General features: G+C 43.9%; 1 protein-coding gene across 3 annotated transcripts in view; it reads right to left on the bottom strand.

Annotated features, from left to right (window-relative positions):
• Positions 1 to 1,031: 1,031 nt before the first annotated feature.
• RAD23B (RAD23 homolog B, nucleotide excision repair protein) overlaps positions 1,032 to 11,548 on the bottom strand; it is a 57,536-nt gene continuing 47,019 nt past the window's right edge. For 2 of the 3 annotated variants that reach the window (XM_005283481.5, XM_065549866.1), the window contains 2 exons: positions 11,174 to 11,353; positions 1,032 to 2,361 (listed from right to left, as the gene is read on the bottom strand). In XM_005283481.5, the coding sequence (XP_005283538.1) occupies positions 2,248 to 2,361; positions 11,174 to 11,353 (294 nt within the window). In that variant the 3' untranslated portion in view covers positions 1,032 to 2,247. Of the gene's footprint in view, positions 2,362 to 11,173; positions 11,373 to 11,548 lie in introns of all 3 variants that reach the window. The other variant, XM_065549865.1, reaches the window with a different exon arrangement.

The following is an 11,548-nucleotide window of genomic DNA, read 5'->3' as shown; positions in this document are numbered from 1 at the left end:
GGCGGTAAGGAGTGGCTGGGATTTGTCTCAGCCTGCATCCATGGTAGAAGTTGTACTCATTTTTCCAGCACTAGTTCAGGTGCATAGTATTACCAGTCTATATTCACTAGATCTATTAGGGACGCTTATTTTCAAGATGATAATGTTCTACAGGTAGAAGGGGCTAATCTTGATTAACTTTTTATGAAACCCTGCTTATGGTACTGATGCTTATGCTTAAATTATCTGAAGTGTATTGAAATTTCTGTTTTTGTTTTCTGAAGTTAAATTTTGTAAATCTGCAAAGGTTAAAGTTCAGTCTGGAACTATTTACTGGTCTATACAACTGCCCATGATATCACTGCCATATTGTTGCAGTGTTGCACTCATGGGTATTATGTAACCATGAAAGACACTAAGGAGTTGCAATGAAAGTTGAATGAATAAGAAACACAACAGAAAACTGAAGACCCTCTAAATAACTGAAGGCTACAGCAGAGCAGAGAGCTCTGTTTAGTTAAACCACAGGGCACCCTGAAGCTCATTATTCTAGGCACTGAAAGTTTTAGTACAGTGTAGCTAGTCCATGCAAAGATGAAATCCCAGCGTGGAAGCTGTGTGTTCGTTTTACTCTCCCCCACCTCATCTCCTTTTCCAAGGTACATGACTCATTGTAGACGGTGAACAATACGATCAGTCAGCGTACTGACTACATATTCCATGCATAACATCCCTCATCTGGTCAGAATTGTACCATTAGAGATAGAGATGAATAAAGATGAAGAGATCAAAGGTTAAACACATAGTTTAGAGAGTTAACATGTAATTGCTTTATGGCCAAAAAGTGATGACTTCTCTGCAGCCCATGTTCAGGAAGTGTTGTACAAGAGATTTTTGGAGAAAGTAAAATTAATTTTCCTCCTCAGCACTGCAGCAGAGTTACAGTTGTCTCTGCCAAGCCAAAACGTACGTAAGAGGAAAGCTCACTGAATTAGCCGCTCAGCACTCAAAATAACTGACAACGGGGCACCAAGAAATAAGAGTCAGAACTCTACAATTCGAGCTTACTTTTAATAGAAGGAAAAGTAGGTGTGCATAATGTTTTGGGATGCAATAACTTGATTGTTCGCCTAATTCTCAGGTTCTGAATTCCCCCACACAGCAATTTATAGACACAATGTCCTTCCTGAAGAGAAGTTCCTGAAACATTACAATCCTTTCAAGAGCAATACAACGCCAATAGCCTTAGAGTGGTCCTACGTTCTCACAGAAGATGAAAAAAAATAAAGCAAAGGTGTTACAAACATTAGATACCTGGTTTTGAAATACTTCCAGCTGTACTGGTGAAACAACGTCAATGAAACAGGAAGTACAGTGGAATCTGACTTGTTAATAAATAATATTTCACTATGATGGAGAGAAGTGAAGTTTACATTTTTTTTTTTTTTTGCTGACCAAAAAGTGCTCAATTCACAAAAAGGGATACATCAAAACCAAACATGCAACGGTTGTTTTTAAAACCTTTACTGCAACGTAACATTGAAGTAAACAGTAAGTAGATATCTCATTTTTCGCCGGAAAAGAAAAGACGTAAACAGGAAAATAAGTTTGCCTGTATGTGTACAGCTTCTCAGATCATGTTAGAAGGGAGTCTAATTCAATGATCAACAAATTTTAACATAACAGTAATGAGTTTTCATTTGAAGGCATTTTTTCTTAAATCCAGCATTTAACATGAAATCATGGGCTTCTTGCACTAAATTTAATACATCTGAAGCAGCAAAATAACCCCCTATATTTTGGCATGTATGTTTACAGTTGCTCAATTCTTTTAGATTTCACAAAGCCATTATCCAGTGTTGCCATGAAATACAGATTGTAGATTCTAGGTAGCAAAAGCTATTTTCCAATACCAATGTCAAGTAAAAAGAAACATGAAGCAGGGCATTACACTAAGTTTCTGGAACTAGTACAGTAAAAGTGAAAACCTAGAAAAAAGTTAACCTACAGTTTATAGAAGGAACTAAATACCTGCAGAAGCTGATTTTTGGTTGTATAGTATTTTACACTGTGTGATTTGCTGCATCTGCCAATTTAAAGCAGACATGCTTCATTTATCCTTGCTTTGTTTCCTATGTTTTCTTCTCCCTCCCCCCATACCATACACCAAGTATTGTGGATATGAGCCCAAATACCCCCAAACAATCCAGTGAACAAAGTTAGTGTAATGCACTGGTGTGAAGCGTGAGATAAAAAAGTCTCTCCCTTTCAATCTTCATCAAAGTTCTGTTGTAGAAGAAAGTTGGCAGCCAAGTTTTCATTCTTCTCACAAGCAAAATATGCTTGTATCACAAGTCCTTCAGGAAATCCTAATGCCTTTAACTAAAGAAGAGAGATGCATTTAGAAACCACTACGTTTAAGTAGATTAAAACTCCTTGAATGTTTTCTATATTAGGATTTCACCATTTAAGTCATTTGTTCAAATAAACGTTGTGACCAGTTAGGCTTCTCTTCCCATTCCTTATTTACTAGAGATTTTGAATTGAATTGAATTAAGTTCTCATTTAAAAAGTGGTTATGTCAGTCTGACTGAGTACATTAAGTCACATCACTATGCATTCACTGCTGTAATAAGTTATAAAACAGGCCCCAGGAAATAGCAGCTGAATGCTGCACTGCTGTAGCTAAAATTCATTCAACACAAAGCACATCTGAAATATGAATAGTAGGATAGTTCAGTGCCTTTAGCAACAAGTACAGATTGTAGCAAAGAGGGTCTAGAATGCAAGGACACTGGGGAACCTGACTATCGCAAAAAGAGTGTTTGATTTTAACTGAGCGAGCAAGTCAAATGCAATTGCTGCTGTGAAGACCATTAACCTTTGATTAATTGATTAGGTTTGGATAGATAAGAGTGAGTGCTGGATTTATCCACTTTACACTTCTGTTTATGTCTTCATTTTAGCTAGCTATAAAAGTCAGTCAAGTTAAGGAATTTGTGTTTTCCGTCACAAAATTTTCTGCACATATTCTAAATTAATACCAGACCAGCACTTAGTCTGAGACACTGGGTGCTCTTAACCAGGGGAGGATATCAATCCCTAATTAAATCTAACAGGAGTATTTATGGCACCTTAGAGACTAACACATTTATTTGAGCATAAGCTTTCGTGGGCTATAGCCCACTTCTTCGGATGCAACTGCAACTGTAGCCCATGAAAGCTTATGCTCAAATAAATGTGTTAGTCTCTAAGGTGCCACAAGTACTCCTGTTCTTTTTGCAGATATAGACTAACAGGGCTGCTACTCTGAAACCTGTCATTAAATCTAGAGACTTATCATAGTGTACCTCCATGGAGCACATGTCAGTGGTAACACCACTGAAGGCATTTGAGCTCTCGAGTGTGCTAAGCATCTGACAGGGAAAAATGTTAGCTTCAAAACCTCATAAAGAGTGTATTTTAGAGTTAATCCTTTACTGCATAAAAATGAATTTAAAAAGAGAAAACAGTAGGTTGAGGCAATACTAGATGAAGAATCATACTATGCAGGGTGCATGAGGAAAATAAGCTATTTTAGTGAATACCAATTTTCCTTTACCAACCCTGTCTGACCAACCCCATCTTTTTTATGGTTATTCCAAAAGTTGCTGCAGAATCAGGGAGCGCCATTGGAAGAATTCGAAATTTCAATGAAATATACAAGAGTTTCCACAATTTTTTGGATAATTATTAGGGCTGTCAATCGCAGTTAATTCACGCGATTAACTCAAAAAAATTAATCGCGATTAATCGGACTTAAACAATAGAATACCAATTGAAATTCATTAATTATTTTTGGATTTTTTCATTTTCAAATATATCAATTTCAATTACAATGCAGAACACAAAGTGTACAGTGATCACTTTATCTTATTTTTATATTTGCACTGTAAAAATGATAAACAAAAGAAATAGTATTTTTCAACTCACCTCATACCTGTAGTGCAATCTCTGTCATGAAAGTGTAACTTACAAATGTAGGGTTTTTTGTTACATAACTGCACTCAAACAAAACCACGGAAAACTTTAGAGCCTACAAGTCCACTCAGTCCTACTTCTTGTTCAGCCAACTGGTCAGAGAAACAAGTTTGTTTACATTTGAAGAAGATAATGCTGCCCACTTCTTAATTACAATGTCACCTGAAAGTGAGAACAGGTGTTCGCATGGCACTTTTGTAGCCAGCGTTGCAAGTTATTTGCGTGCCAGATATTCTAAACATTCGTATGCTCCCTCATGCTTCAGCCATCATTCCAGAGGACATGCTTCCATGCTGATGACACTCATTAAAAAAATAATGTGTTAATTACATGTGTGTCTGAACTTCTTGGGGGAGAATTGTATGTCTCCTGCTCTGTTTTACCCACATTCTGCCCTATATTTCATGTTATAGTAGTCTCGAATGATGACCCAGCACGTTGGTCATTTTAAGAACACTTTCACTGCAAATTTGACCGAATGCAAAGATACCAATATGAAATTTCTAAAGAGAGCTACAGCACTCAACCTAAAATTTAAGAATCTGAAGTGTCTTCAAAAATCAGAGGGACAAGGCGTGGAGCAGATTTCAGAAGTCTTAAAAGAGCACCACACCGATGCAGAAACTTCAGAACCCAAACCACCAAAAGAGAAAATTAACCTTCTGCTGGTGGCATCTGACTCAGATGATAAAAGTGAACATGCGGCAGTCCGCACTGCTTTGGATTGTTATCGAGTAGAACCCGTTAGCAGCATGGATGCATGTCCTCTGGAATAGAGGTTGAAGCATCAAGGGACATATGAATCTTTAGCACATCTGGCATGTAAATATCTTATGACATTGACTACAACAGTGCCATGCGAACGCCTAGTCTCACTTTCAAGGGACATTGTAAACAAGAAGCAGACAGCATTATCTTCTGCAAACATAAACAAACTTGTTTGAGCATTTGGCTGAACAAGGACTTGTAGGCTCAAGTTTTACATTGTTTCATTTTTGAATGCAGGTTTTTATTGTACATAATTATTGTACAATAATAGAATTATGTATTATTGGACTATAAGGTGGATAGAAAGCTGGCTAGATCAGGCTCAATGGGTAGTGATCAATGGCTCCATGTCTAGTTGGCAGCCAGTATCAAGTGGAGTGCCCAGAGGGTTGGTCCTGGGGCCAGTTTTGTTCAATATCTTCATTAATGATCTGGAGAATGGCGTGGACTGCTCCCTCAGCAAGTTTGTAGAGGACACTAAACTAGGAGGAGTGGTAGATACGATGGAGTGTAGGGGTAGGATACAGAGGGACCTAGACAAATTAGAGGATTGGGCCAAAAGAAATCTGATGAGGTTCAACAAGGACAAGTACAGAGTCCTGCACTTTGGATGGAAGAATCCCATGCTACAGACTAGGGACCGAGTGGATAGGCAGCAGTTCTGCAGAAATGGACCTAGTGGTTACAGTGGACGAGAAGCTGGATAGTCGACAGCGTGCCCTTGTTGCCAAGAAGGTTAACGGCATTTTGGGCTGTGTAAGTGCGGGCATTGCCTGCAGATTGAGGGACGTGATCATTCCCCTCTAGTCGACATTGGTGAGGCATCATCTTGAGTACTGTGTCCAGTTTTGGGCCCCACACTACAAGAAGGATGTGGAAAAATTGGAAAGAGTCCAGCGGAGGGCAACAAAAACGATTAGGGGGCTGGAGCACATGACTTATGAGAAGAGGCTGAGGGAACTGGGATTGTTTAGTCTGCAGAAGAGAAGAATGAGGGGGGGGATTTGATAGCTGCTTTCAACTACCTCAAAGGGGGATCCAAAGCGGATGGATCTAGACTTTTCACAGTGATACCAGATGACAGAACAAGGAGTAACGGTCTCAAGTTGCAGCAGGGGAGGTTTAGGTTGGCTATTAGGAAAAACTTTTTCACTAGGAGGGTGGTAAAGCACTGGAATGGGTTACCTAGGGAGGTGGTGGAATCTCCTTCCTTAGAAGTTTTTAAGGTCAGGCTTGACGAAGCCCTGGCTGGGATGATTTAGTTGGGGATTGGTCCTGCTTTGAGCAGGGGGTTGGACTAGATGACCTCCTGAGGTCCCTTCCAACCCTGATATTCTATGATTCTATGATGATTTGTAAGTTCAACTTTCATGATAAAGAGACTGCACTATAGTACTTGTAGTAGGTGAATTGAAAAATACTATTTCTTTTGTTTTTTTATGGTGCAAATATTTGTAGTCAAAAATATAAATTGAACACTGTACACTTTGTATTCTGTGCTGTAACTGAAATCAGTATATTTGAAAATGTAGAAAAAACATCCAAAATATTTAAATAAATGATATCTATTAATTTTTTTAATCGCGCAATTAATTTTTTTAATCGCTTGACAGCCCTAGGAATTATTCCTTTACAACTATTTATAGAAAAAACTGCGTTTTAAAAGAACTGCATGGAAGCACCCCCTTGACATACAAATCCAGATTTAGATACTTAACTATTTCCTTAGTGCTGATAGGTAGAGGTAAAAATTGTTGTGCATTTTACACTTTAATGCTCCAATCTAGTAACTACTGCAAAATTCCACAGCTACGCCTCTAGTTAGCAAAATAATGCAACCGCAGTCTATTTTACAAATTTTAGTCACAACAGTTAAAGTTTCATTTTGTTCCAAATTACTGCATGTGTATATAGGTCACCTTTACTGAGCAGCAAGTGGAATTTAATGCATTCACTGCATTAGGTTTCCAGGGCTTGCAGATCTGTAAGTTTATTTAGATGTTTACTAGTATTTTTAGCAACCTACACAGGAAAACTCAGTCAAATAACTCGGTTAAGCAGTGACTTTCGTCTACTTCCTATGAAAATTAAGAGCCAGTCTGAATACTTTAGGAATCAATTTTACGGAACAAAAGAGCACTCGCCCTGCACATTACCAAAGCCACTATTACACTTCCGGCATTGGTATCTGAAGCTTTCGCAAAAAAGAATGGCTACTCACCTTCTCGTAACTGTTGTTCTTTGAGATGTGTTGCTCATATCCATTCCAATTAGGTGCGCGTACACAGTTGTTGGAAAGTTTTTTCCCCTAGCAGCACCTGTCAGGTCGGCTGTTGAACCTCCTGGAGTGATGCCTCCATAGTGCTCTACATATGACCTGCCAACCCGGCACCTCCTCAGTTCCTTCTTGACAGCTACTCTGACAGAGGGGAAGGTGAGTGGGTTTGGGATGGATATGAGCAACACATCTCGGAGAACAACAGTTCTGAGAAGGTAACCGTTCTCTCTTCTTCAAGTGCTTGCTCATATCGATTCCAATTAGGTGACTCCCAAGCCTTACCTAGGCAGTGGGGTCAGAGTTATGGAATTGCTGATTGGAACACTACCCTGCCGAATGCTGCATCATCTCTAGCATGCTGGACGATGACATAATGAGAGGTGAACGTATGCACCGAGGACCAAGTCGCTACCCTGCAGATTTCTTGGATTTGGACTTGGGCCAGGAATACCGCCGATGAGGCCTGTGCCCTTGTAGTGTGTGCCGTAAGTGCTGGAACTGGGATTTTGGCTAACTCATAGTACGTGCCGATGCCACCGCTACAAACAACTGGTTCGACTTTCTGAATGGCTTAGTGGAAGACCATGTAAGGGGGTCAGAGGTGAGGGCATTCAACTCAGACACCCTTTGTGCTAAGGTAATGGCGATCAGAAAAGCTACCTTGTACGATAGATAGAGGAGGAAGCAAGTCGTCACCAGTTCAAACGGGGGCCCCATTAGATGGGAGAAGACCAAGTCCCATGCAGGAACTGGCCATCTAATCTGGGGATGGAGGCGTTCCAGGCCCTTGAGAAAATGTCCCACCATGGAGTTGGCAAATATGGAGTCTCCAGATACTCCTGGGTGGAAGGCCGAAACAGCAGCGAGGTGTACCTTAATGGAAGACGCTGCCAGGCCTTGTTGTTTTAGGTGTAGGAGGTACTTTGGGATGAGTGGTATAGGCACCTGGATTGGAGGTGTGTGATGCTGGGCACACCAGCAGGTGAACCTTTTCCACTTAGCTAGCTAAGTGGCCCTGGTGGATGATTTCCTGCTGCCAAGTAGGACCTCTGTTACTGGTTCCGAGCACAGAAGTTCCATGGGGTTTAACCTTGAAGCTTCCAAGCTGTGAGATGGAGAGACCCGAGGTCTGGGTGAAGCAGGCGACTGTGGTCCTGAGTGATCAGGTTTGGGTCGAGTGGCAACGCAATTGGGGCGTCCACTGACAGTTCCAAGAGCATGATGCATCAGTGTTGTCAAGGCTAGGCCGGGCCACCAGGATTACCTCCCCTCTTGTGCACCAGAGGGAAGGGGGAAAAGCCGTACGACAGGCAGCCTCCCCAGGATAGCAGAAACGCGTCCGTGACTGACCCCAGGCTGTGATTCTGGAAGGAGCAGAACATCGGGCACTTCCTGTTGCTGCGGGTGGAAAACAGGTTGACCTGGGGAAAACCCCACCTTTGGAAGATGGATTATATGACATCCGGATGGACAGACCACTCGTGATTGCGGAATGATCTGCTGAGATGGTCTGCCAGGTCGTTCTGAGTCCCTGGGAGATAGGATGCTTCCAGGTGAATGGAGTGGGCTATGCAGAACTCTCAGAGCCTGAGGGCTTCTCGATACAGGGAGGAGGAATGGGTTCCACCCTGTTTGTTGGTGTAAAACATGGCAGTAGTGTTGGTTCTTCCTCATTGCCATGCACTGGCCTTGCAGCCAGGCGCAAAAAGTTTGGCACGCTAGGCGTACCGCCCTGAGCTTCTTGATGTTGATATGAAGAGAGATTGTCCTGAGACCATAGGCCCTGCGTTTGTAGATCTCCCAAATGTGCACCCCAACCCAGAGCCGACACGTCCATTACCAGGGACAAGGAGGGCTGGGGGCTGTTGAAGGCGACTCCTTCGCACACCCTCCAAGGGTCGAGCCACCACTGGAGGGACTCGAGTATGTGCTCTGGTACCGTCACTACTAAGTCCAGCTTGTCGTGTCCCGGGCGATAGGCCGACGCAAGCCACACCTGCAGGGGCCTGAGCCTCAGCCTCGCACACCGGACCACCTAAGTGCAGGCTGCCATGTGGCCGAGATGTAGGCTACCCCTTGCCGTAGTAGTCGGGAATCGCCTGAGGCCTTGAACGATGTTTGACATGGCTTAGAATCGTGTCTCTGGCAGAAGTGCTCTTGTCTGCACCGAGTCCAGCACTGCTCCAATGAACTCTATTCTCTGGGTCGGAGACAAGGTTGACTTGTTCACGTTGAGGAGGTCCAGTCTCTCGAAAGTGGATCTGACGAACCAGGCCTGAGATTCCACCTGCTCCCTGGTGTGCCCCCTGCGCAGCCAGTCGAGGTAGGGGTATACCTGCACCTGTCTCTTGAGAAGGAAGGCTGCTACGACTGACATGCAGTTGGTGAAAACTCAGGGGGCTGTTGACAGACTGAATGGGAGGACCATGAACTGATAGCGTTTGTGGTTGACAACAAACCTTAGAAATCGCCTATGCACGGTGCGAATGGCTATGTGAAAGTACATGTCTTTCATGTTGAGAGCGGCATACCAGTCTCCTGGATCCAGGGAAGGGGTAATTGTGCTCAGGGAGACCATATGGAACATCAACTTCACCATGAATTCGTTGAGTCCTCGCAGGTCTAGAATGGGTCAGAGACCCCCCTCTGCCTTGGGGATTAGGACTCTGAGCAGTGCCGGGACTCCGAGTGGCACCTGTCCCTGGCGGCGCCAAGGGGCAGAGCACTGCAGGTTTTCTGCAGGACGGTGTCGCACGCTGTGGCATTGGGGGCTTGGTGCGAAGGGCCGGGGATTGCGGTGCTGTCATGTCTATGAGGTCTCTCGCGGCCTCAAATGTCTCTGGGGTGGAAGGCAGTTGTACCTCCTCCACCACCTGACACGGTAAGTCCAATTGCACCAGACTCAACGACCCCTCTTGCAGGACTGAAGTGGACGGTGCTGGCTCCAAAGTTTTCGGCACTGGGGGCTCCCTCCCTGGGATGCACCCCACTGGCCGGTTCCGAGGGGTTGGGTCACAAAGTCAGGGAACCACTCCTTCCTTGTTTCCGGTGCCACTTCTGACCCAGGTAATGGGACCAGTGCCAAGTTGTCTGACGGTTTCCGCACTGGAAAGCGGGAGTGCTGTGGGTCTCTTCAGGAGTCCTTCCACGGTGCCATCTCTGCCACTGACAGGGCACTATGCACCGATGCACTCAGTGCCGGGTCCTGCCGCGCCAATGCTAGTTGCAGTCTAAGTGCTGCCTCCATGAGGAGCTGCTTCAGTCTAAACTCCAGCTCCTTCTTCGTTCTTGGGCGAAACCCTTTGCAAATCCTGCACTTATCCGCCTGATGCATTTTCCCGAGACGCTTCAAGCAATCGTCATGGGGGTCGCCCATTGGCATACGCTTGTTGCAGGACTTGGAGGGTTTGAACCCCTGGGACATAGGCATGCCCCGAGTTCCCAGCGAAAGCACGGGCAGGCTGAAGGAGAACCCCCCCACTCCCGACAGCGAACTATTAATACTACACTAATAACTAACTAAACTACGTAAGGAAAACAAACACTAAGTAAAACAGAGCTAGGGAAACGTGGAGAGCTGGCTGAGCAAGATGCCAGTTCCAACGACCATCAGTGGCAGTAAGAAGGAACTGAGGAGGTGCCGGATTGGCAGGCTCTATATAGAGTGCTATGGAGGCGCCACTCCAGGGGACTCCACAGCCAACCTGATGGTGCTGCTAGGGGAAAAAAACTTGCCGACGACTGTGCATGTGGCATGCGCACACCTAACTGGAATCGATATGAGCTATCATTCAAAGAAGAACTCGTTTTATCCTCTTCCTGAATAGGGCTCTATTCTTCTCATTCAGTTATGCATGTGCACAGTGGACCCATGGCCATTTCAAACTGCAGTGTTGTGATTGCAACTGCACGGCCTTTTAAGGTTGGGAAGCAATGGCCTTACAGCAGGCCAAGACTACAACAGCTTGCAAATCTTACACCGGAAAATTAAGATGATTCACAGCAGTAAGATATCAACTTCACATACAGCTTTAGTGCAGGTTTTAACCTGCACAATGTCTAATCTTGAGAGAAAAAAAAGATAGCAAGAGTATGAAAAGTATTTTAAACCCAAAAAAGGCGGCTTACCCTCTCTATAGCTTCTTTCTCCTGAGGTGTTACTTGAATGTAGTTCATCTGACCACTTCCAGCTTCTGCTACTCCTCCACTGCCGCCGCCGCCACCACCTCCTCCTCCTCCTTGGCCACCAGACTCTTGAACTGGCTCATTTAACATCTGAATAAAATGCTCCTGATGTTGGCTGATTTGCTGTGGTGCATGGGAGAACAAAAGGAAGCAATACACTGAAATAAAGCATGTTCAGTCCTGCCAACCGGCAACCAAAAGTTTCTAGTTGCAGTGAACTTTGTGGTCTAGAGAAATGTTACGGAAACCTGGTTACTTTTGAGAATAATACTTGGCAGGTTCTGAATGAGAAGAGAAACCATTATGGTTACCAGAGTC

Source organism: Chrysemys picta, chromosome 6 (genome assembly GCF_011386835.1).
Source record: "Chrysemys picta bellii isolate R12L10 chromosome 6, ASM1138683v2, whole genome shotgun sequence".
Lineage (NCBI taxonomy): Eukaryota > Metazoa > Chordata > Testudines > Emydidae > Chrysemys > Chrysemys picta.
Note: the sequence above shows the minus strand (reverse complement) of the source record. Positions and strands in the feature narration are given on the sequence as shown.